At 32.6% G+C, this 27,485-nt stretch overlaps 2 protein-coding genes across 2 annotated transcripts in view; both read right to left on the reverse strand.

Moving 5' to 3' along the window:
* Positions 1 to 13,223, reverse strand: LOC145320257 (protein inscuteable homolog). The gene is made up of 18 exons (XM_080162685.1): positions 13,144 to 13,223; positions 12,758 to 12,862; positions 12,016 to 12,062; positions 11,868 to 11,912; positions 9,998 to 10,037; positions 9,287 to 9,407; positions 8,900 to 9,014; positions 8,012 to 8,081; positions 6,911 to 6,975; positions 5,689 to 5,815; positions 4,988 to 5,067; positions 4,679 to 4,776; positions 3,783 to 3,849; positions 3,448 to 3,537; positions 1,558 to 1,667; positions 996 to 1,052; positions 657 to 734; positions 1 to 215 (listed from the first exon to the last, which is right to left on the reverse strand). The coding sequence occupies exons 7-18, from the start codon at positions 8,999 to 9,001 to the stop codon at positions 110 to 112; spliced, it is 1,050 nt and encodes a 349-aa protein (XP_080018811.1). The 5' UTR covers positions 9,002 to 9,014; positions 9,287 to 9,407; positions 9,998 to 10,037; positions 11,868 to 11,912; positions 12,016 to 12,062; positions 12,758 to 12,862; positions 13,144 to 13,223; the 3' UTR covers positions 1 to 109.
* The window catches only part of LOC145319950 (uncharacterized), a 20,985-nt gene continuing 4,913 nt past the window's right edge, over positions 11,414 to 27,485 (reverse strand). Inside the window, exons 6-18 of the mRNA XM_080162349.1 lie at positions 25,916 to 25,961; positions 25,084 to 25,182; positions 24,151 to 24,299; positions 21,351 to 21,434; positions 20,394 to 20,440; positions 19,120 to 19,225; positions 18,930 to 18,984; positions 18,126 to 18,203; positions 17,578 to 17,663; positions 17,088 to 17,182; positions 16,916 to 16,999; positions 11,868 to 11,912; positions 11,414 to 11,485 (exon numbers count right to left, since the gene is read on the reverse strand). Of these exons, the coding sequence (XP_080018475.1) occupies positions 11,414 to 11,485; positions 11,868 to 11,912; positions 16,916 to 16,999; positions 17,088 to 17,182; positions 17,578 to 17,663; positions 18,126 to 18,203; positions 18,930 to 18,984; positions 19,120 to 19,225; positions 20,394 to 20,440; positions 21,351 to 21,434; positions 24,151 to 24,299; positions 25,084 to 25,182; positions 25,916 to 25,961 (1,046 nt within the window). The remainder of the gene's footprint in view (positions 11,486 to 11,867; positions 11,913 to 16,915; positions 17,000 to 17,087; positions 17,183 to 17,577; positions 17,664 to 18,125; positions 18,204 to 18,929; positions 18,985 to 19,119; positions 19,226 to 20,393; positions 20,441 to 21,350; positions 21,435 to 24,150; positions 24,300 to 25,083; positions 25,183 to 25,915; positions 25,962 to 27,485) is intronic.

Consider the following 27,485-nt stretch of genomic DNA (forward strand, 5'->3'; position numbering starts at 1 on the left):
TACGCAGACTATTAATGACAGGCAAGAATACATTTGAATTGACCAATGTTAGGCCAATATGACGTCATTTCATATAGGCACTATAAGAGCTTCCTACTATCTACTGAATTCAAACATAACTTTCTTGAGATTTTCTGAGTTGTTGAAAAGATTCGACTAAACTGTTGCCGACAAAACTTTCAGACACGTCCAAAGTAACAAAAGAAGCCATTTTCCTAAAAAAATTAATATTACAGAAAAGCAACATGATTTATATCTATCCTTCTCTCTGTATGTTTAAATGTTCAGTAATTTTCCTTAAACGGCTGGACCGAGAAACAGGTTTTTAGCTATTTTCAAGGAGTATAAAAACCTAACAGTATTAAAAAGCTTCTTCTAATTGAATTTTAAGAGAATATTTAAAGAATCTAGCTAGTAGTAAATAGAATACATAAAATCATATCCTTATATAAGTAAAAGAACGTCTTTATGTATGTCTGTTTGTACCGAAGGATTTAGCTAACCACTGAACCTAAGAAAATTTTTTAACTATTTTAACTCTCCATAAAATAATCCGTTAAAATTTCATTCTTTCTTTTAAACTAAATTTGAAAATAAAAATAAGTGCCTCTAGAGGCCTCTATGGGCGCAGCCGCTAACTATATTATAATACTCACCTCAAAGCTGCTAAAGAAGCCACTAGAACAGAATCACTATAGTTTCGCGCCTTTGGATTAGCACACAGTTCTACCAACCTAATAAGTTAAAAAAAAAAGTATAGGCTTAGTTTCGGCATGAAGTTAAATTTCCAGTGACTAACTATATCTTTAAAATAAGGACGCCCATTTAACATCATGAAGAGAAAAAAAATCAGTTTACCCCAGTAGTTATTTCCTGCAGGCTTCTTTCAAACGATTTTCATCGTATTTACAATTTTACGATTCGGCTAAAAGCATGGATATCTAACTCTTTCGTTTTTTTTAAAGCGCAGCTATTCTAAAACAAGTTTTGTTTACCTCTTTACTCCACCTAGTCGTTCAACTTCCCTACATTCAACCTTACTGCTACATAATCTAAAATTAATAACAATCATATCTAAATATTTATATTTTGCATGTTTCATGCATCATACAACATTTATAAAATGGTATAATGTGTTACATTTTATTATTTATTTTTATTGCTAATTTGCAACAGATTTTTGCTGTGTTGTTTGAAGACTGATTAGTTTTTTTCGAGGTATTTTTAAGCTATGTATTGGAAGGGTTGAATTTTATATTTGAGTACAAATTAAATCAATGTTTAAGGTGATTACTTTTTTAGCTCATGCATAAGTACTATAATCGTATAATCTAATTAAAAGTTAAAGTAACGATGTATTGCGAGGATATTTTCTAGTTGACCTTTCAAAACAATCAAACTTGAACTTTGGAGTAAGATAATTAATATGCCAGATTTAAATATATTGTCAAGCTAAATTTTAATTTAGTGATGATATATAACAAAAATGTACTCTATTATTCTATTTATTTCTGCTCTGCTTATGGACAAAATTGTCTTTGTTTATAAGAATCATACCTGGAAATGCCAATAGCAGATTTTTTATAAACTCTGGACAGCGCAGTAAGTTCAGTGCCAGAATAATTATTACCAGACAGGCACAGCTGTGCCACAAGGAATCCTATACCCTAAATATAATAATTATTACCAGGCAGGCACAGCTGTGCCACAAGGAATCCTATACCCTAAATATAATAAATATCACATGCCATGCACTGCTGTGCCACAAAAATCCTATACCCTAAATATAATAATTATTACCAGGCAGACACAGCTGTGCCACGAGGAATCCTATACCCTAAATATAATGAGTATTACCAGACAGACAGGCACAGCTGTGCCACAAGGAATCCTATACCCTAAATATAATAATATTACCAGACAGGAACAGCTGTGCCACAAGGAATCCTATACCCTAAATATAATAATTATTACCAGACAGGCACAGCTGTGCCACAAGGAATCCTATACCCTAAATATGATAATTATAACCAGATATGCAAAGCTGTGCCACAAGGAATCCTATACCCTAAATATAATAATATTACCAGACAGGAACAGCTGTGCCACAAGGAATCCTATACCCTAAATATAATAATTATTACCAGACAGGCACAGTTGTGTTACAACGAATCCTATATCCTAAATATAATAATTATTACCAGACAGGCACAGCTGTGCCACAAGGAATCCTATACCCTAAATATGATAATTATAACCAGATATGCAAAGCTGTGCCACAAGTAATCCTATACCCTAGATATAATAATTATTACCAGTCAGGCACAGATGTGCCACAAGGAATCTTATACCCTAAATATAATAATATTACCAGACAGGAACAGCTGTGCCACAAGGAATCTTATACCCTAAATATAATAATATTACCAGACAGACACAGCTGTGCCACAAGGAATCCTAAACCCTAAATATAATAATATTACCAGACAGGAACAGCTGTGCCACAAGGAATCCTATACCCTAAATATAATAATTATTACCAGACAGGCACAGCTGTGCCACAAGGAATCCTATACCCTAAATATGATAATTATAACCAGATATGCAAAGCTGTGCCACAAGGAATCCTATACCCTAAATATAATAATATTACCAGACAGGAACAGCTGTGCCACAAGGAATCCTATACCCTAAATATGATAATGATAACCAGATATGCAAAGCTGTGCCACAAGGAATCCCATACCCCAAATATAATAATATTACCAGACAGGAACAGCTGTGCCACAAGGAATCCTATACCCTAAATATAATAATTATTACAAGAAAGGCACAGCTGTGCCACAATTAATCCTATATCCTAAATATAATAATTATTACCAGACAGGCACAGCTGTGCCACAAGGAATCCTATACCCTAAATATGATAATTATAACCAGATTTTCAAAGCTGTGCCACATGTAATCCTATACCCTAGATATAATAATTATTACAAGAAAGGCACAGCTGTGCCACAATTAATCCTATACCCTAAATGTAATAATTATTACCAGACAGGCACAGATGTGCCACAAGGAATCCTATACCCTAAATATAATAATATTACCAGACAGTAACAGCTGTGCCACAAGGAATCCTATACCCTAAATATAATAATTATTACCAGACAGGCACAGCTGTGCCACAATTAATCCTATACCCTAAATATAATAATTATTACCAGACAGACACAGCTGTGCCATAAGGAATCCTATACCCTAAATATAATAATATTACCAGACAGGAACAGCTGTGCCACAAGGAATCCTATACCCTAAATATAATAATTATTACCAGACAGGCACAGCTGTGCCACAATTAATCCTATACCCTAAATATAATAATTATTACCAGACAGACACAGCTGTGCCACATGGAATCCTTTTTCTAGTGATATTGTTTCATACCTGGTGGTGTATAATCTGTAGTTTACAGTCTGCTTGACCGGCCATATTTGCCAGGATAGTTACCACTTGGTCCCGCGTGAACACAGACACCTGAATACTTAACCTTTAGTATTAAGTTTTCATAAGAAATTATTGTTATATACAATCTTTTTCTCCGTTTTTTTTTATGTCGGTACGTCTGTATAGAGAAAAAAATAGGTTTTTTACAAACTATATATAGAGTTATAAAACAACCTTTTTGATCAATAATTTTGCTTTTAATTAGTCAAAATAAATTTTAAAAAATTTAAAACTTAGCTTTTATGACATCCTTGTTTTATGTTAAAAGTTTATACCTGTACACTTCTGACGATATTTATGACACATTCCACAGTATTTTGAAGCTTCATTTCTGGGATAGCTCTTAAATAACAAAGAATAATTATTTGTAGCATCGTATTAGAAACAGCTTTCACCGGGAATAAAAATGTACAATTATAAGCCCGTGCCTTCGGCATCTCGGGTCTAACAAAACTGGTTATAATCTTATGATTGTACATTTGTATATTAGTAGCAAACTAGATATAATTCAATATGGGATTTTTAGTATGGCTTGGAACCGGTTCTATTCCAGCTGATATTAATCAGTTTCGAAGCCAAACTGGAAAATAATTTAATAACAATCTATTCAATATATCTATTAAGCTATAAAAATTGGAAAGAATTTTAATGAATATAATAGATTTGAATTCTGCATAAAATTTTAAGGAATTTTTATAAAATTCGTTTTTTGTATAATTCTTTATCTATAAGCGCAAATACAAATTAAGTTAAATAATTTTGACATCTGTGATTGGTGGATTGAAAACTATCTGCGCCCTGATTGGAGAAGCTTAAGTGACGTACATCATTCAACCAATTAGAGCGCAGGTAGTTTCCAATCCACCTATCCTATTGGTCAAAATTTGATAACTTAAATTGGATTTGCGCTTTTAAATAATGAATTATATAAAAAACAAATTTTATAAAAAAAAAACCTTAAAATTTTATGCAGATTTTAAATCTATTATATTCATTAAAATTCTTTCCAATTTTTATAGCTTAATATCTATTCATAAATTTGATAAATGCAAAGAAGGCAAAAAACATAATAAGAAGTTCCATTAAAGCCTGCAAAGTTATCCTCGATGTGTTTATGGAGATAACACGCGCTATGCCGCAAACAATTTTCTGTATTTCAGCTAATTAATACCTGGCATCTAAAAAGGTCAAATTGGCCAGCGCAGCGGTCACAAGAAGCAGAGAATCCTCCCCAATTCGAAACCGACTTTTATCCACATTGTTCTTCAACTAAAAACAAAATATTATTATAAAATATATTAAAATTATGACGAAGTTAAATAGAAGTACCAGCATAATACTTATGGTCATGGCTTTAGAGAATCTTTAAAAGAAATATCAGACTCCCATCTCAAGTAGTAGTCAAGAATAATACTTTTCCCAAATATATTTTACGTTTTTATTTTTGATTTCACTAAAAGTACATATATTGTATATGTACCTGATTTGTAAAGCAATCACCAGGTCCTTCATATTCATCTCCAGTAACTACTCCCCTCTCATCTATGGACAGGGAACTATCTACATAGATAGATAGATAGATAGATAGATAGATAGATAGATAGATAGATAGATAGATAGATAGATAGATAGATAGATAGATAGATAGATAGATAGATAGATAAATAGATAGATAGATAGATATATAGATAGATAGATAGATAGATATATAGATAGATAGATAGATAGATAGATAGATAGATAGATAGATAGATAGATAGATAGATAGATAGATAGATAGATAGATAGATAGATAGATAGATAGATAGATAGATAGATAGATAGATAGATAGATAGATAGATAGATAGATAGATAGATAGATAGATAGATAGATAGATAGATAGATAGATAGATAGTTAGATAGATAGATAGATAGATAGTTAGATAGATAGATAGATAGATAGATAGATAGATAGATAGATAGATAGATAGATAGATAGATAGATAGATATATAGATAGATAGATAGATAGATAGATAGATAGATAGATAGATAGATAGATAGATAGATAGATAGATAGATAAATAGATATATAGATAGATAGATAGATAGATAGATAGATAGATAGATAGATAGATAGATAGATAGATAGATAGATAGATAGATAGATAGATAGATAGATAGATAATCTGTATGCTAACCTCTGGATGACTGAATAGAGGCCAGATCCAGGTATGAAGGGAGCCTGGACAAAGCTGGATCCTGTTCAGGAAATATTCTGGAGCAACCAGAAGCTGTTGACCCAGGGTAGGGGGTACATTTATTGTACTGAAACACGGATAGAGCAATCAACGACGAATTTCCCCCAAATAATCATATATTTATATTAGATTGGGTTGTAGATCAGACTTAATTTGTCTATGGCCTTTTCCTTCATGATCCCTATTATTTTTTATTAGGCCTAGATTTTATTTATTTTTAAATATATTTAAAATTGTATTGTGTCAGAACTGAATTATCAGAATATAAAAGTATAAGAGTCGAAGCAAAATTGTAAGGATGATGTTTATGGACATACTTACATTTTTAGGACTTGCTTATAGAGTTGTTTATCTTATAATATTTTACTTTGTTGTCCCTGGAATCAGTATACCAAACATCAGATCAATCGGATAATTAGATCACATATAAATTTGTTGTTAAAAAAAGTAAAAATACATGTTTAAAATGGACGTACGGACATTCTGGTAATGATTATAGAGTTGCTACGCCTTCTAAATCGTACCTAACTACTACAGGAATCACCTTGCAAAGTTTGAAGTCGATAATACGATTCTAACATGCCTAAATTAACGAAAAAAACTACCCGTTCCGGACGGAAACGGACGTACGGATCTACCCTAATTATAGAAAAGCTTCGCTTTTTAAAAGTCTGAGTCTATTCTATACTATAAAGTAAACTTTTTGTATGAAGCTTAAGATCCCGGAAAACATCCTAATTTGTTGTCCTCTTCATTATAAATATCTTCGGATGGTTTTAGGCTATTTTTCTGACTTTCCCTCCCCTAGAGGCTATTAACGAAGCAACTATTATAGCGTGCCACGTTTTTTGTCTGAATAAAAAGATCTTAATAGTTGTAGCTGGCCTGATTATGTTAGGCTTTTTCATGTGGTTTAAGACTTTTTTTCATTGCCACTATAAATCCCGGGAAGAAAGGGGACAGTGGGCTGTTTTTTATGTTAGTCCCCAAAGTTTTCTTATTCAATGGATTAACAACTTTGCGGACTTTATGTATCATCATTGGGGATGTACATCAATTTATCGGCCACTATCTTATCTCTTAAAATCCATGATAAAGCCTCTAGATGTCAGGGGTGCCACACCATAAAACCAACCACCCATCCCTGAAGAAAAAAACTGACCTGGTCCCCATAAAAGTTGAGTGAATGTTTAATATTCTCTTCACACTCCTTTGAACTCCGGATTTCTACAAATCAAATAAAAACAAGAATGAAAATTTTCAATCTTAAAAATACCTTTTGGCTGTATTAGGTGGTGTATCAGGAAGTATTCGCCATTGGCAAAGGGGTGTATAGGTGACATTAAACTATTACATTATCTTTTATGCTTGAAAACTTTGATTTTATCTAGATTTGCACAAAATAAGCGTTTAGAAGTTGAAGATGCTTCACAAAGTGTTTTCAAAAAATAATGTGAAGTCATAAAAATGAGGGATAATAAGTGGGAAAGAAGTGAATAATCACTCATTTTATGATGTCACATGGCTGAATTTTTTAGACATTTTGTAAAGCTACGAAGTTGAATAGAATTTTTTCCTATCGTTATTATACCAAAATAAGTACGCCAAGAAAAAGAATAATAACAAGAAAAAAATTTAAAGAAAGTTGGGGAATAGTCCCTTTCGTGGCAACGTCGCTTAAGGCTTTTTAAAAAACCTTTTAAATGGCTTTCGAGGCTAGAAATGGGAGAAAACCTACTGTGAAAAAAACGAAGAATCGCCCCTTAAGGTGCGTTGCCACGAAAGGGACTATACCCGAAAGTTCAACAGACAACCATATAAATGAGAAAGCTTTGCAACTAAAAAGAGATTGTGTACTTAGATAAAAAATCTTATAAGGAAAAAAATGAAAAGAATTATATCATAAAATTAAATTTCTTTTAAAATTGAACAATTTGTGGACTATATCAAACTCTAAGGACTATATCAGCAACCTAAATTGAAGGCAAAAAACCACCACGTATTTATATTCATTACTTCATCAAGGATAATTGTAGCTGTAATTAGTGCCCTAGGAAAATGGGGATAGATGTCACAGCTTTCGGCCTACCCATTCTATTGACGTCATGGTAGAGGGAAAGAGAAAGTAAAGGGGGGAAAAAACCTAGAAAAAAGATGGGGTATAGGGTATTTTCTGACGTCAATAGAAAAGGTGAGCCAAAAGCAGTGACATATATCCCCATTTAGCTAGGGCACTATAGACAGCTACAGGATAATTATTTACCTTTAGAAATATCGTCTTCGCTGTCGGACACATTTGTCATGCTGCTTGCAAAACTCTCATCAGCCCTTTTCTGAAAATATTCAATTCATGTCCAAAGCACTTCATAAAATTGTAAGAATCCAAGGTTAATATGTATATCCTCGTATTAGTTTTTATTCTAGTTTGTTGATGTCAAAGTCGCTCAGCGGAATTTACTGCCAATCGGGCAAATGACAGACAGACAGTCCAAATTATAGAGTTAGAACTGTTTCGGGTTATGTTGAATCAGGATTTAATTGTAATTAGATTTATAATCAAATATGACAGATCATTTTAAAATAAAACAATAAAACTTTTAAGCATATAAATTATGTAGATGTGGGAATATTCCCCCTCCCCCTCTCATCTGAAACCTGTAATGTATGCCCTTAATTTTTTTTTCTAGGTTTGTCAAAATTTTCAGGCAAAACCCTGTGAACGCCATTAATGTAAGATAACCTTTTAAAAAAATGATTACCTATTACCTAAATGATTTACCAAGGTTATAACATTTAATCTTCAAACAGTTACATAATTGGAAAAAGAAATTGCACTACAAATGTAATAGCTGATGTGTATTCATAGTTTAGTTGTATAGCTGCTTCGCACTCAGGAATATAAAGGGATAACACATTGGCCGATAAAATATTGTACATCCCCAATGATATGGATGATACACAAATTTCACCACTCCTTTAGATTGCAATTAGTGGTTGAAATGTTTGAACACTCAACTTAATGAACCAAGCATTCAAAATTAGATAAAATTCCCCAAAATTAAAAAGCCAACGAATACAGAAACTTTTTTTAAACTATGGGAAACAGCTCAATGTAACCTTTTTCCCTGATATAAATATTCCAAAAACGTACCTGATACCCATGTAACTCTTCAAAACAGACTTGTCTTCTCATATAGTCAAGTTTTAAGCAGCGGCGGTCAAGAGAAGCTGCAGAGTAACTCATTTGATCCATTGGTGTTGGCAACCTGGCAATGCGAATGATCCATTTTTTGGTGTAAACATTAATACGAGGTGAAACTAATAGACTATTAATTGTAATGATTTTGTACATTAAAACATAGTTGTCTGTCCGTCTGTCTGCTTTTCTTTCTGTCCGGAATGTATAAAAGATTGTTTTGTTTTATTTTTCTGACTTCATGTCATCATTATATCTATAATGGACCAGATGCTTTCTGGCCATAATTTAAGTATTGTTTGCCTTTAAAATTATCCCTAATTGTTACGAGAATCCTATTACCTGTTTATCCGACCATTGTAAGAATATTTTGATCCATTATTTTGATTTGTTATAGTTTGATATGCACTTCTGGCCAATTGAGTGAGATGGTAAACAAGACTCGTGACTCTGTTTTCCAGTCCTATTATAAACAAATTTATTTAACAACAAAGTTTTTATATACACTAAGAATAAAGGGTGGTTCCCTAAAAGTGCCTATTCGGGCTTAGAAACTCGGTCCTTCCCTTTTTTTTTGAAAAGTAAATAGAAGAAAGGGGGGTTAAGTATTTTCTGGTGTTAATTGTTATCTAAAGATAGGGTTGGATCAAGGGTAGCCCAACAGGGTTATGACAATAAGAAAAAATCTCCCTCCCCCTCCCACACCGTCTTATTTTAAGTTATTTAAAAAATTAAATAATTAAAAATATAAGATTTGTCTTTCAATCTGCCTGTCTTTGTAAATCTAAAATAAAAACAAGGATGTTTTTAAAGGGGGTGGGGGCGAGCGTGGGTGTTTAAAATCTCAATAGATAGAAATAGTCCTACTCATAAGTAAATTTGTCATAGGAGCAGTTAAGATCATATAGTTTTTTTTTCAAATTTGGTGGGTAATAGTCCAATGCCTCGGCCCCCCTAAACTCCTTGAATATAAGGATAAAGGATAAAGCTTTATGAGATTGTAATCTCTCTAACCCAAAAAATTGTATTTGATTTCAAAAACTTGATCTATACCTGCAACACTATGATTGTCTGATATCCATGGACTTGTAACCTAAATACATTAATAATAAAAAAGGATCATGGAAAGAAATCAAAGTTGCGTGTTTCATCGTATTTTCACAGTAGCTTTTAATAGGTTATTTTAGGTTAGGTTAGGTTCATGAAGTTACGTTAGGTAATTGCTCCGCAGGTTCAGGGCTAAAAGTAGGGGGAAAGCTACTGTGAAAATACGAGGAAACACCCCTAGCTTATGATCAAAATAATTTGGTAGATTTTTTTTTGCTATTATTGTCATTCGCGGATGTCAGCTAGACCAAAATGGACACTAGATTCGGAATCTCTGACCCCAAATTGTTAAAGTAAGTGGTCTTAAATTTTTCATATAGGCCCTATGGGAGCTATAATGTCCAAAACAATTTTTTGTGACATTGAGGGTGATCCTTTAACTTTAAAATCTTTATTTGAAAATCAGTTTTAAAACGAATACAAGGAAAATTTTGTTTAAAATACTCTTTTAAAATAGCAAATAGAAGTTACATCTTCTTGAAAAATTATTTATGATGTTTACCACAAAAAGTGTAAAAAAAAATGTTTTGTTTTAATATTGTAGAAAGTTAATTTGTTTAAAGTAGATCATGGAAGCTTTCAACGGAAGGGAAGGAACATTGGGCTGTAAATTAATCTGTTACCCAAAATAAAATTAGGACGTTATCTTATTCGTTGGCCCTAAAACATTAGGTACTTTAACTGAATATAGTTGGTTGCTCCCAAACTAGTAGTGGTCAAACATTTCAACCAATAATTTTAATCTAAAGAAGCTTTGAACCTCTGTTAGAATAGAAGCAACCGCTACTAGTACCTCATCATAGTTCTATAAAGAAATATACCAGTGATAGAACACTAGCAGCCTCTACTAGTACCTCATCATCTATAATACAAAGTAGAACGATGTCTGTCCGTCTGTCTGTCCGTCTGTCCGTCTGTCCGTCTGAAGCTTAAGATCTCAGTAACCACTGAACCGATCGGATTCTACTCTTCAGGGTATATACCTATTGGTCCTGCGGTGGTTTTAAGCTATTTTCTTGGGGGGTGGGACACCCCCAACCCCCCCAAAAATGAAAATTTACCCCCCCCAAAAAAATACTCCTGGTGCTGCTGGTGCAGCTGGTGGTGCTGGTGCTGGTGGTGCTGGTGCAGAAAATTATTTTTTTTTGGGGCAAAGCCCCTAGAGGCTAGGGGCGAAGCCGCTAGTAGTTCTATAAAGAAATATACCTGTGCTAGAACACCAGCAGCCTCTACTAGTTCCTCATCTTAGTTCTATAAAGAAATATACCAGTGCTAGAACACCAGCAGCCTCTACTAGTTCCTCATCTTAGTTCTATAAAGAAATATACCAGTGCTAGAACACCAGCAGCCTCTACTAGTTCCTCATCTTAGTTCTATACAGAAATATACCTGTGCTAGAACACCAGCAGCCTCTACTAGTTCCTCATCATAGTTCTATAAAGAAATATACCAGTGATAGAACACTAGCAGCCTCTACTAGTACCTCATCATAGTTCTATAAAGAAATATACCTGTGCTAGAACACCAGCAGCATCTACTAGTACCTCATCATAGTTCTATAAAGAAATATACCTGTGCTAGAACACTAGCAGCCTCTACTAGTACCTCATCATAGTTCTATAAAGAAATATACCTGTGCTAGAACACCAGCAGCCTCTACTAGTACCTCATCATAGTTCTATAAAGAAATATACCTGTGCTAGAACACCAGCAGCCTCTACTCGTACCTCATCATAGTTCTATAAAGAAATATACCTGTGCTAGAACACCAACAGCCTCTACTAGTACCTCATCATAGTTCTATAAAGAAATATACCTGTGCTAGAACACCAGCAGCCTCTACTCGTACCTCATCACAGTTCTATAAAAAAACAAGGATGATTACTACAAATATTAGCAAAGCTTTTTGAAATTATAAATCTCCCTGTCTCCCCCCCCCCCACACACACCCTCAAAGTACTTACCAATGACTCTAACACACCACAGATAATTTGAGTTCCACGATTTGATTCTAAAATAGATATTTTTGAAATTTGAAATTGTATTTGACATTACTGTCATAAGAATGTGTCAACCTTATTTTAATCAACTTTTTTCAGGAATTATCAAAAAAATCACTTAATGAGACATTTTTGATAGTCAGCCAATTCAACATGTATCAATATTTTATGCTTAATCTGCTAAACTTCTAATTAAAAAGGGAAACCAAACTGACGTAAACTTAGATCATCTAGGCAACCCAGGGGCATCATCCACTTTTAATGGAATACAGAGCTGGATCTTTAAATCATTTTAATGGTGCGCCAAATCGGGTTAGCCAACTTTCCACCAATGAGAGCACAGCATTGTACGAAATGCCGTGCTTTGATTGGCTGAAATTCGGCGCACCCCGATTTGGCGCACCATGATTTAAAGATCCAGCTCAGTACTCTATCGCTTATTAGTGGTTATTAGGTTAAGTAACATCAAACATACAACCAACCCTTTAATTGCACGACCTTTGTCTAAGAAGTCCTAACTGTGCATAACAAGGCATTCGCTTTACTCTAATTAATTATGTCATGCATCTGACTTAGCAGCAGTTGGAACCCTTTTTTAGTCTTTAGTTATGACACAGTGTCAATTTCCTAATGACGAGCGGATGCTACGTGTTGAGCTACGGTCGCGAAATGTAATGACATATACTAAAAATTTAAAACTGCTTACCTAATATTCTGATAGCTTCTACAGTGCTACAAATAGAGCTGAGTCCCCGCAGGGATAATATTTTGACAGCTATACTGTTATTGGATACATGCTCCAGCAAACATTCTGTAATACACACAATATTTGTTTATATATATATAATATGTCTATACATGTTATCCAATTTAGATCTGACATGGACCTTGAAGCAGTAAAGCAAGCCATTTTGTAAATGTTTAAAATTAGAAGTTCTAGTGTAATAAAAATTGTCGCAAATATAGGTATTAAATAAAAGTAATAGGTCGCTCTTCCCCTATTCAAGTGCCTGTATAATGTTGCGTAGTCGCTATTAAAGGTAAAATACATAAAAAAAATTATACTGATACAAAAATATATACATATACTACCTATGGCCCCAAGATTACATAGAGAATTGTAAATCTCAATTGACTGTTCATTCCCTAACAATCACAATCATTATACCTTTTTTTACGAAAATTAACATATCATTAATTCTTGTTTGGATTAGATAGGTTTTGACAAACTGCAGACACAAGCAAACATAGATTCTGTTTAAAAGCCGCGGCATTAGCGTAATTGGTTTAGGGGCCTAACATAAACATTAGTAAGTGTCTGTTGGGTGTTCAGATAGAAAATAAGACAGCAACCTCACCCCTAATAATATATAAAAATTGTATCATCGAGTTTGGTTGTTTCTGAAGGCTCATAGGTATTCTTTAACCTGGCCAAAGTTACAGCCGCCAGTAAACTGTTAATTTGCAATTGACCGACTCTGTTTTTAGCCGCATCTGAGCCCCTTAAAAATCCAATGAAAAAATTCAAGATTTATGTAAACATAATGTTTTAGTCTATTTTTCAAAATCATAATATCCTTTTAATAAATTAACAGGATGAATGTCTTCTGTTTTATTTGTACTGAAGGATCTCCATATCGCCAACCACTGAACCGATATAGTTCTCCTTCACAGGGTAGTTTCTCATAGGTCCTTGGAATGTTTATGGTACCATCACCCTCCAAAGAGAAATCGCCTCTAGAAAATATATCTCCTCATAAAAAAAGTTTTATCTTTTTTAACTAAAATTGAAAATGGGGGGGGGGAGGGTAAAATTTGTTATTACTTTTTCTTTTTAAATCTAAATTGAAATATTGGGTTATTGAATTCAACTCCCCCCTCCTCAAGTGCCCCAAGAGGTATTATATAATATATAAAGAATATTAATTATAACACATTTTCTTTTTCTTCAAGGTAAATTCAAATATTAGACTATTATATATTCTCCAAAAACTCCAATATTAACAAAATTTATCTACATTATGGAAACAGTAAAAATTTGACTAACACAGGAAGAGAGAAGAAATTGCATAAAAATTATGAGAATTGGTCGGATAGGGTGCCTCACGAAATATTTTTAAACAAAATACACTTTAAGACATGTAGAAATATTTCAATTAATTTAATCTAAAAATGTGTCACATATTATGTTGATTGTTGAAACTTATCAACAGGATGATAAAATAAAAACTGGAGAAAGTTGGAAAAAAAGATTAAATTGTAACTTTTTAATGGGATAAGTTTAAAAAAAAATTTTTGCCTTATTTGTATTAACCAGGGGGTCATATATAGTGAGATAAACTTAAGAAAAAAAGGTTAAGGACCACAAGCATCTAGTGGGTATGTTATTGTTCAAAAAATGGTAGGAGGGTCGGGGATGTTAAACAGTTAGGAGAGACAAACCATTTTTTTAACCAGAAATATAATCTAACGATTTTATCAGACTAAACTAGGAGTTTTTCTCTCTTCATAATGATACTATTATGGATTGAAGCAAAGCTTCTTTACAATTAAAACTGTCTAACGTCCTTCCGTTATGTTCCACCGCTCACACTCTGCACACTAGACACTCTTAAATTATTCTAAGGTTTATATTCTTTATACAACTAAATTGTATATTTAAAATAAAAAAAATGAGTCACCCTATAAGAAAAATGTCACCTTGTTTTAAGCCTAACAACCCTTCCTCTTTCCTTAACCTAACTTCAATTTTTTTTCCATCAGTCTATGGGACAAATGTGTATTAAAGTTATTTTTTTTCTGGTTTAGTTCATCATTATCAAAATCGTATTTTATTAGTATTACTACAAATGCAATATTTTGTATGAAGAAATTACTAATCTTCTAACTTTTCTTCCTTCAAAAGCAAATATTGGGAAGAAGATTAATTCTAAATGTCCATAGTCCTTTAAATTAATCTCTAAAAAGTGACAAGAGACGAAATGTTTAAAGATACTCTTTTTGAAACTCTATTATCTTCAAGTTTCATGCAAAAATTTTGAGTTTACATCCTTACCAACTTTTTTTCAAGCTTATTCCACTTTACCTTGGATGGGGCTACCAACACAAACAGGGAAATATCATCCTAAGCTAGAATATTTTTCCTTCTAATTTTACATCTGTATTTAAATTCATAAATTTAAATAAATAATAAAAAAAGTTTTAGCAAGTCCCATTAAGATTATGTATTCTATGTATTTTTTCAAGGTTTTTAATGCTTCGAAGTTTTTTTAATGTTTTTATCTGTGTTTTCCAATGTTTCCCTAGGGATATTTTCAATGTTTTAAAAACATTGAAAGAAAAAATCTTTGAACAGAAAAAAAGAATCCTCCAATGAAAACATCCAATAATGTTTACGATAATCTTCATAGTGCTCCATGTAAAAATGAAAATTGTTATGCTGTATCATTGCCGTACTCCTTTAAAAGAAACTTTCCATTAAAAAGATGATTTTCAATTCAACTTAATATTGACTCAAAAGCAAAAAAAGCATTTAGAGAAAAGAACAAACTTATCAGACAACCAAATCACAAGAAATATATTCCTTTAAAAGGAAATCCTGAACTTCTTTAGGCCAAATAATAATTATAATTTACAAATATATAAACTATTATATTATCATGCGAAATAAACTTTTACAAAGAGAACAAGACAGCTATTTTTTTAAAAACTAGCGGCTAATTGTGCATATGATGGTGCTAGTATTTGTATCAAGGGGCGATATATCTTAAAAGAGTGGAGAACCCATCCCAAAAATAGCTATATAACTTCCCTGGACCGAAAACAAGCTTTATATCATCCTTGCAGAAAGCGAAATTCTTCGCTAAACACAAATACAGACGGACATTCTGTTACTACTATTTCATTACATAATTATTATAATGATTGCCTAGACTAATGACAAGATTTAGAGCAGCTTCTAATTCTGTACAACTACTCCAAAACTCTGATAACCATACAATCAATAAATATAATCAGTAAATATCTGTTGCAATCTAATCTTTTCAACTAGCAGCTGCGCTCCTAGAGGCATAGAGGGACACTTGTGGTGTGGGGGGAGGCGAAGACAACATAAATTTTAGTTTTCAAAGAAAAAGTAAAAAAAATATGTAAGGGAGTTTTTCTTTCCGCGATTTCACTTTGAAGGGTTGTTGTACCCTCCCCCAAAATGGGTATAAACCTTCCCATGATCTATGAGAAGCTACATTGTAAAGGAGAAAAATGTTGGTTCAGCAGTTACCGATTTATTTCTGTACAAAAAGTCATACAGACAAACACACACAAACATCCTGTTACTTCTGTTAAAGAATATACTGTTCTTGAAATACAGTGACATTTTCCTTTTAATTCATTTTAATTTCAACTTCTAAATAATATTATTTTCAATATTTTATTATTAATATAATCTTTATTGAAAATTTTCTTTCTATATGATATCCAACAGTTTTATATGGGAAAAAAGATTATTAATTTTTAATTTGATTGTATGCCTAAATGTTCTATCACAGTATGTATCTAAAAAAACACGAAAACTTATAAACTTTAAAAAGGTATATATTAATTATTTATAGCTTCGTATTTTATTTAATTGCTTTCCGAGGATAGTAAACAGAAAATTTTAATTCTAGTTTTGTTAGCCCCGAGGGGTCGAAGTTGCAAGCTAGCAAAACAGGTATTAATATTATGATGATTATTTTATTATTCAAGCGGATATTTATCTGATTCGAAGCATTTCATTGATAGCTAAAACATCTTACACGTTGGTAATGTACTGAAATATGTCAATCTTAAGTTCTTAACCTTTTTACAGACTGTAAAAAATAACCTGAATATACATTAAGGTTGAGGAGAGATTCTCATAAGAATTATACAGTTCTCTGACAACTACTTCCAGCCCTCGCAGAGACTCCTAGATATATAGATAGATAGATATTTAGATATAGATAGATATCAACTAGATAGATAGATATCAACTAGATAGATAGATAGATAGGTACCTGATTATCAAACTGTCTATCATGTATAAATTCAGTAGCATCAGCTAGATAATCTTCTACTGACACACAACCATTCTCACTTATTAATGCTTGGTCTAAAAATAACAAAAATTTAATGCCACGATTTTTATTAATGGTGAAATACAAATTTTTGCCCCCCAACCACAGCTGAAAAGGGCAATTAAATAAACGTTGCGTCATTTTGCCCTCGAAAAAAATTTCGAGATAATTTGCTTGTTAGTTACAACTTATATCTGATAAAAAATATGTAAATATGTATTATATGCATATGTAACCCTATTCGGGGATATGGTTGAAATATTTGGATATTTAAGTTAAGAACTAACCAATCATTATTCACTGAAAGTACTCAAGGTTTTGGGCCAACAAATAAGATGAAATGGACTTCAAACATTTGGGTACCAGTGAAATTAACAGCCCCTCCATCCCCGCAATAAGACAAAAAATCTTTTGCTTATTTAAAAAGAACCTGTATTAAAATCTAAATTGGATGCTTTAAATCCAGGAAGAATTATCAGGTTATAAACAGGATCTATGGACAACTCATCCAAGGACCTAAATAATACAATATTGTCAAGCCTCTAGGGACTTTGTATTATAAGCGAGAGGAAGGCAGAAGACAGCTGGAGCTCTTTTATAGTGTCTATAAAAAGGGGATAAATATAAATTTAACAGAGTAATGAATTTTACGTCATTCAGTATACTTTGGCAAAAAGTTTTTTTATCTATGACCTTTTTTATAGGCACTATAAAAAGCCTAAAACAATCCTGGACCTTTGTGTAGGGTCCTTAAAATGAAAAACTAAATTGGTTATGTTGTTTTCGAGTTTTCAATGGACTAACATAGAAAGCCTCACTGCTTACAGGATGGATCGTCTAATTTATCAGTCTGATATATAATAATAATACACTACTATCAAAATAAATGTGTCCAACTGTTTGTCTGTCAGTCTGAAAATAAAATTAAATTTTATCTATAAATATTGATTTATCTATTATACACATATCATAGTATACCTTCTTATAAGATCTAATATTGTAAGTGTAGCTCTATAAAGGCTGACTACATCCAAACTTAGAAGATCATTAAGAAACCTAAATTAAATATTAACAATGCAATGTACGAATTAACTTTTAAAGATGTAATATATTTTTTGTTCACTTAGTTTTCTTTCTAGTATGGCATTAAAGACGATTAGTATCCTCAGATTTAAAAACGGTTCTTAGCCTATAGACAATTTTCTAACAATTTTTCAATTAAATACAGCAAAAAGCTGTCTCTAATACGATGAGATAAATAAATATTGAAATCGTACAACAACAAAAAAAACCAATTAATTTAATTTCTCGTATTCATTCGAATCCGGTGGATAGGAACCGGTTCTCATCCATACGAAAAAACTATGTCTAGCATCGTATTATATCCAGCTTTCTACGAATATAGAAATGTACAATCATAAGATTAAAACCATTTTTTTAGCCTGTGCCTTCGGCATATATCCGCGGAAAGCTATTTATAATACGATGAAAGAAATAACTATTCTCGTATTCATTCGAATCCAGTGGATAGGAACCGGTTTTCATCCATACGAAAAAACTATGTCTAGCATCGTATTATATGCAGCTTTCTACGAATATAAAAATGTACAATCATAAGATTAAAACCAGTCTTTTTAGCCCCGAGGTGCCGAAGGCACCGGCTAAAAAGACTGGTTTTAATCTTATAATTGTACATTCTATATCCGCGGAAAGCTGTTTATAATACGATGCGAGAAATAACTATTATTAACTTTTAATTCATTTAAGTTTTAAAATTTTAACCTGTTATAAGTATCCTCGATCAGTTTGGCTTTAAAGCGTAGTTTTTGGATAAAACCTAAAATAGCATTTTAAATGAATAAATTTTTTATCCCAATCAAGCTAAGACAAAAAAATATTTTGAAAAATATCACTTATGTATAAACCTAAACACACCCAGGTGAGAACAAAACAAAAGAACATAAAAACCTACCAATATTTGGTAAATCTTTGGCATTATTTGGTTGAGGAGAGGCAGAGCGGACAGGTTTACTCTGCAGATATGTCATACACTCTGGCTCCAGGTACAGGTAAAGTTCCTAGGATATATAGATATTTATGTATTACTCTGGAGATATGTCATACACTCTGGCTCCAGGTACAGGTATAGATCCTAGGATATATAGATATATATGTATTACTATGGAGATATGTCATACACTCTAGCTCCAGGTACAGGTATAGTTCCTAGGATATATGGATATATATGTATTACTATGGAGATATGTCATACACTCTAGCTCCAGGTACAGGTATAGTTCCTAGGATATATAGATATATATGTATTTCTCTGGAGATATGTCATACACTCTGGCTCCAGGTACAGGTATAGCTCCTAGGATATATAGATATATATGTATTACTATGGAGATATGTCATACACTCTAGCTCCAGGTACAGGTATAGTTCCTAGGATATATGGATATATATGTATTACTATGGAGATATGTCATACACTCTAGCTCCAGGTACAGGTATAGCTCCTAGGATATATAGATATATATGTATTACTATGGAGATATGTCATACACTCTAGCTCCAGGTACAGGTATAGCTCCTAGGATATATAGATATATATGTATTACTATGGAGATATGTCATACACTCTAGCTCCAGGTACAGGTATAGTTCCTAGGATATATGGATATATATGTATTACTATGGAGATATGTCATACACTCTAGCTCCAGGTACAGGTATAGTTCCTAGGATATATAGATATATATGTATTTCTCTGGAGATATGTCATACACTCTGGCTCCAGGTACAGGTATAGCTCCTAGGATATATAGATATATATGTATTACTATGGAGATATGTCATACACTCTAGCTCCAGGTACAGGTATAGTTCCTAGGATATATGGATATATATGTATTACTATGGAGATATGTCATACACTCTAGCTCCAGGTACAGGTATAGTTCCTAGGATATATAGATATATATGTATTTCTCTGGAGATATGTCATACACTCTGGCTCCAGGTACAGGTATAGCTCCTAGGATATATAGATATATGTATATGTATTACTATGGAGATACTCATGTTTTCAAAAATTTAAATCAAATAAATTAATTTGGACTTATTGATTTGTAAACATTTATTTCTTAATAAATAAATTGAGATAAGATATATAGCTTGATAGATAGATAGTTACTGTTGGTAATAAGTAAGATGTGAGAAAAACCGATTTAAAATTCCTACCCTGCACCAATCTTCAACAGGGTCTGACATCTCATTGTCTTCATGTTCTAAAAACAAAATTGCAGATAAGGGGAGTGCACAGGAATTAGGTATAAATGAGGGAGATGGTAGGGGGGGGGGGGTGAAGGGTAAAGATGAATCAAAATTACAATAGTAATAATATGTAAATAATAACCTTTTGTTTACAAAGAAAATTACATCTAAAACTGATTGCAACCATTTAAATTATGATACTTTAGATGGGTTAATTAAGGGTAAATTATACAAACATAATTTAAGTTATACTAGAGCAGTTTTTAGGCTCCCAAGGGTTTTTATTCATCCTATGAAAGAGCTATGAAAAACACATGGATTGACAAACGGACTAAGTAATGTTATAGAGTTTAATTGGCATAAAAAAGAGAAGAACATCAGAAAATCATTAAACCCATATGAAAAAAGTATATGACCGACGGACGAAGTAAGTTGTATTCTGGATGATTATTAGAAAGGGGTATTTTCAACAAAGTAAATCATCAGTATATCTTTAATATTAGCCGAGATAATAACATGAATCATGGAAAGATATCGAAGTAACGGGATTCGTCGTATTTTCTCCTATTTTCTAACACCTGCGGGAAGCTCTAACCCTTCGGGGCAATCATCTACATTTATCTAACCTAACCTAAAATAATCAAAAGTATTGTGAAAATACGACGAAACCCGCTACTTCGTTTTCTTTTAATCAACGAATAACAGGCACAGGCTAAAAAAATGGTTTTAATCTTATGATTGTACATTTTTATATTCGTAGAAAGCTGGATATAATACTATGCTAGACATAGTTTTTTCGTATGGATGAGAACCAGTTCCTATCCACCGGATTCGAATGAATACGAGAAAAATGTTTACCTATAATTGTGAGGGGTCCAGGTTCACTGCTGGGAAATATTGTTGGAATAGTTACTCTTTGTTTACCTATAATTGTGAGGGGTCCAGGTTCACTGCTAGGAAATATTGTTGGAATAGTTACTCTTTGTCCTCGTTTCAATTTTCTTCTCCCTAAATTAATAACAGGTATCTAAAAGGATAAGACATAGGCCGATAAATTGATGTACATTCCCAAAGATGATACACAAAACTATCCCTTATGTAGATTACAATTAGTAGTTGAACCGTTTGGATACTCAACTTAATAAACCATCCAATCAAAATACATTAAAAGTCCCCAAAATTGTTAAGCCAACGAATAAGAAAGCATTACCATAAAACTTTGGGGACTAGTGTAATGAACAGCCATTGTCCCCTCTCTCTCTGATTAATAATTTATAACTTAAGGGGGATCTAGCCTTACTTAACGTTTTAATTTAAAAAAGAAAAAGTAAATTATTCCTGAGGTGAATTATCTTGAGAGAGTAGGGGTACACTCCCACAAAATAGTTATTAATCTTTACTGAACTCTAATGTATAAGAAGCTTCACTGTAAGAAACATAAATGTCCAGCGGTTAGCGAGGTCCTTTGGTGGAAACACACAGAAACACGTACATCATGTTTAAGGATAATTAAATTTGATATAAAGGTTGTGCTTTCTAAGGTCCTCTGATGGTTTGAAGTTGTTTTGTATGTTGCACCACAAAATGTTTTACAAACATACAGAACAAAGACCTTCAAACATAAACCTCACAAAAAATTACTGCATAAAATTCTAAAATTATACGTTAAGCTAAAATGAATTACTTAAAATAGATAAAATTTAATAATAGAATATTGAAAAAAAAGATCTTTCCAATATTGCTTTTTCAATTCTTAATATGATAATTCAAAAGTTCCAAAGAAATGAAATAAACAAGGATGACAACATCCATAATTAGCCAAGCAAAAATTCTATCATGAAATAGACACACGGTCAAAGTGAGTTATAGAGCAGATTATCTGTTACTATAACAAAGAAAATAAAGTGAGCGAATATGCAAAAACTTAAAATTACGCAACCTTAAAAAATAAGGTTATGTCTTACAAAGTTGTGAAAAGAAAAGCAGCTAAAAACCTTCTTAGCTTTAAAGGAGTCGAGAAAAACAGTTGTGAAAAATAAAAGCGGCTTAAAAGCAGTCCGACCGCTATGGATGTTTTATACTAAATTATGCTCCGTATGGATGGGAATATTGTCAAGAAGCTTCAGACCTCTATCTTTTATTGGAGCCGAGAAAATCATGTTTCCCCCAAAACGTTTCAGACAGACAGACTTACGGACAGATGGACATTTCAAATTATAGAGTAGCTTCGATACTAAAAAGAATAAAATTAGCAAATTCTCTTCTAATTAAAATTTGTTAGAAATTTCATATTTTAATTTTTATCATCTTTTTATCTTTTGAAAAGGGAAGTTTATAAACATTCCTGTGCAGATATTTGGATAATTTAGCACGAAAATTTTCCCCTCATAAATATAAATTTGATGAGTGAACATGATAATACAAAGATAAATCCAGGGAGGGAGGGGACATTGGGCTGTTTATTACACTAGTCCCCAAAGTTTTAGAATAGCGTTTTCTTATTCACTGGCTTAACAACTTTGGGGACTTTATTGAATTTTGATTGGTTCGTTCATCAAGTTGAGTGTCCAAACGTTTCAACGACCAATTTTAATCTATAAGTACAGAAGGGGGTATTTTGTGTATGATCATTGGATATGTACATTGTACATACATTTACCGGCCATTGTCTTATCCCTTTAGATCCCTGACAGAAACATATTTTGAAATAAATTGAAAATAAGCGAGAGGAGTAGTTTTTGGTTTGTTGTTTATTACTAAAGGTTTATTTAGTTAGGCTTAAAGAAAAACTCTTTTATTTTCAATTCATTTCAAAGGGAGGGAGAGCTTCTGTGCTCGTTTGGCACTTCGTGATAAAGCACCCAATATTCCTCTCAATTCTTATGTTTGAAATTCTCAGGGAGTAAGGGAGGGAACAATGGATAGAATATTAAATTTTTAAGAGTCTCAGACTTTGGGTGCTGGCTTAAAGGGAACGTGCACGAATTCAGCAGGTTATGACTGGCTTTGGGTACTATCGCATCAATGCCCCGCTAACTAGCTGAGTTAGTTTTGAATATAGCAGACAGAAAAGATGGCTGGTTTTAACAAATATTTTTTCCCAAGAAAATGTCATTTCATATATAGAAACTCTACTGTGATATTTATGTATTACACAATCTAAGAACCCCTTGAATTTAGGTTGCAGTTAAAAATATATGAGAAGGGTTGACGAAGTTCTAAACACGATTTTTCTAGTGATTAATTACAGAATGTTTACTACATTGGGATGTATTGGTAATTTAATTTTCAAGTGAATGATTTTTTTCTTAGAACTAACTTTGTTCTAAATTATATTTCCATGATCCCCTTACAATTTTGGTCAAATTTTTTGAATAAATCTGGTTTTATTTGCTTTACAGCGAAAACTCTTAAATTGAATTAATTGCCCATTGTCCCCTCCCTTATTCCATGTGAAATTCTACATTTATATCAATTTGCATAGAGTGATCAACACAGTTTACTTAAACATGTTATTTTTATTTGATAAGTCCAATACACGGTGTTTCATGTTGAAACAAATCTTCAGTTGGTTTATAAATAAAAAGACATGATGCTTTAATGAGTAAAAATTATATAAATTTATATTTATTTGTAGAGAAAGGGTAGATTAATTCCCTTCATTAGGAAAAGCAAACCATAAAAAATTAATGTTTTGTCTTTAAACTAAACTTGAAAAAATTACCCTTCTTTTGATTATCATTATCATTTTTGTTGATTCCTGTGTTATTAATCTTGATAGCTCCGCTTGTAACATTGTTGTTAGTTGGTGCAGGTCTGACATGATGACGCACAGAATGACCACGCAACCTCTCCCTGTGGGCTTGATGTGCACTGAGGAATTTATTAGAATAGACATTAGGTTTTTTAATATGTTTTTTAGGTTAGGTTAGCTAAGTGTTAATTAATGCCCCGCAGGGTTAGAGCCCCCTGCAGGGGCTAGAGATATGAGAAAACCTACTGTGAAAATACAACAAAACCCGCAACTTCGTTTTCTTTCCATGATCCTTTTTTGTTTCAATCTTTTGTTATCTCTTTCTAACTCTGTTTCAATTTTTTTATTTGCGAATCTAATATATAATTCTAAATATCCGTTAGTCTGTAAGTCTGTAGTTTTAAAACTTGAATTTTTCGGCAACTATATAAGATAGTTGATATTTTGTCAATATTTACCATATACAAGTAGATGTATCTTACCTATATCTTGATTGTACCTAGGAAGCGCAATTAAAAAAAGACATCATAAAGAACGCTATCGTTCAAAATGCCATATCGATTACTTGGTCTAAATGTCTGTGTATTTAGTATATAAACATATTTAGCTTCTTAAAGGTTTTATTACATATCATTCTTTTATTTATTTTTGTTTTCAAAAGAAAAAGTAAAAAAAAATTGTGAGGGATTTATTCTGTTATAGGGTCGGTTTCTCTTGGGAAGGTAGTGGTACCCTCCTCCAAAATAGCTAAAAACCTTCCCAGGACCTATGAGAAGCTAGCTGTCTGTAAAGGAAAATCATATCAATAAAGCGATTAGCGAGATCCTTCGATACACACTGTTAAACATCCAGTTACTTTTATATTAGGATATAACTCATATTTGCAAATGACTTTATCCTTGCCTATTGCTAGTATATCTGAGAGAGGCGCTGCTTGGTAGTTTGTTAACTTGAGGCTTGGAATTTCCATTCTGAAGGATTATCTTTCCAATTCTTCCAATACTAAATATATTTTTATATAGAACAAGCGGCTACGCCCCTAGAGGCCTAAAGAGAAAGTCAACCTTTTCTTTCTTTTTAAAAAAAAGTCGGTGCCATTTAACAAGCGGGCTGTTTCTTTTTAGAGGATTATTGTCCCCTCCCAAAAAATAGATAAAAACCTTTAAAGAAGCTTCATTAAAAAGAAGAACCATATTGGACCTGCGGTTAAAGAGGTCTTAAGCTACAGAAACACACTTAAACAATTTCTTACTTTTATATAAGGATAGAAAGAAAGAGAAATAAGTAAATTAACATAGAATTACATATATAGAAATTTATAGATAAATATATTTATAGAAAACATAAAATATTAAAAACAAAAACAAGAAAAAGTTTTCATAAATAGACAGGTATGTATAATTTCCAGTAGCGAAGCTACTCTATAATTCACTTTGTCTGTCCGTCAGTCCGTAAAGCTATGAGAGAAATGCGATTTTCTCGGTTACTATGATAGATAGATGGCTAGAGTTTTTTGTGGAGATTCCCTGTGTCAATGAGAAACAAGTCCATAATCGACTTTGTCCTTTAATCTGTCGTTCATATTTTAGAAAGGTTTCGTGATTTCTAAGAAATGTTACACATTTATCAACTACACATCTTCTTTTTTAATTCATTTTGTCCGTTTGTCTTTCCAGGAATTTTTAGTTTTTTGCTACTTATGAACGTCGTAATCCTTGTTTTGTTATAATGTTACCTGGTAGAAGTATTGTCTGCAATAGGCTCATAGATCCCCTCATCACCTTACATAGGAAAATTTTAATAGTTTTACTATCATTTGCGCCAGGGGCGTGAAGAAGGGGGGTGTATCTACCTCTACTTCCCTGTCAAAATTAAGGGGTGTAATCACTTTCCCATGTTTCCACCTTCTATATCCCCCTTGGCAAGGGTCTACTCTACAGTACCCTTCTGACATACCCCTCTTAGGGCCAGGGAAGATAGGGTAAAGATATAACCCCCCCCAAAAAATAGCAGTTAATAGCAGCCAACACCGCCGAAGCCGATAAAAAGGTAGAATATCCGGCCTTTTTAAACAAATAACCAAACTCCCTCGTGGCGTGCACATGGTTCTCCCAAGGGGGGGGGTGGTGGGCTGTGCGAAGCTCACCCAAAAAATTGATATCCCCTAAAACCTTGTGAGCCTTGGGGGTAAAATACAGACAACAAGAATGTTTAATTTTATTGTTAGGGGGTAGAAACCTAGAGGATATCTCCATCCCCCCTCTGAACGCCTCTGAAACCCCCCAAAATATCACCAATAATAAACTGACCCAAACAAAGATTTCAATATAGAAAAGAAAAATTCCGCAATTTTACAAAATAGTGAAAATTGCTGAATACTTTTTGAAAAGCCAGGCTTTTCTTTAATTGGGGTCTGTACGCACGTCCGTCCGTACGTAAAAGTTAGCTCTTTTCGTTGATTTAGTAATGTTATAAATGGATTTCAAACTTTGAAATTTGATCTTGTATATAATCGTTACCAGAAAGTCCATTTTAAACGTTTTAATTTTTAAAAGCGAAGCTTTTCTATAATTAGGGTCGGTCCGTCCGTACGTCCGTCCGTCCGTCCGTACGTCCGTAACGGATAGCTTTTTTCGTTAATTTAGGCATGTTAGAATTGTCCTATCGATTTCAAATTTTGCATGGTGATTCCTTTAATAGTTAGGTACGATTTAGAAAGCGTAGCAACTCTATAATCATCACCAAAATGTCCGTATGTCCATTTTAAACATGTTGATTTTTTTACTTTTTTAACAACAAATTTTTATGTTATCTAATTATCCGATTGATCTGATTTTTGTATATTGATTCTTGTGACAACAAAGTATAATGTAATAAGCGAAGCAACTCTATAATCAAGTCCTGAAAATGTAAGTATGTCCATAAACATTATCCTGAATCAAGCAGTTTTTCAACACATTTACTTACAATTTTGCTTTCACTCTTATACATTTATATTATGATTATTCAGTTCTGACACTATACAAATGTTAATGTCCGTTTGTCCTACCGTTTCAGTGCTTCGCTTTTATGGATGTTGTCATCCTTGTTTTACAACAACTTTGTGCAGCAAGTTTAATACATGATCTTTGCTTTATGGATGTTTATCCTTGTTGTTATGAATAAATGTGAATTTTAAACAAACAGGAAATTAAATTTCCAAACTATATTGTTGAATACATCTCTAGAAAATTTTAAACTTTCAAATAAAATTCTTCAAAAGTATGAATATCAAAAGTGAAATATTTTTTGGAATTTTTAAAGAA

The sequence above is a fragment of the Acartia tonsa genome, chromosome 5, assembly GCF_053477335.1.
Source record: "Acartia tonsa isolate MP-2025a chromosome 5, ASM5347733v1, whole genome shotgun sequence".
Lineage (NCBI taxonomy): Eukaryota > Metazoa > Arthropoda > Copepoda > Calanoida > Acartiidae > Acartia > Acartia tonsa.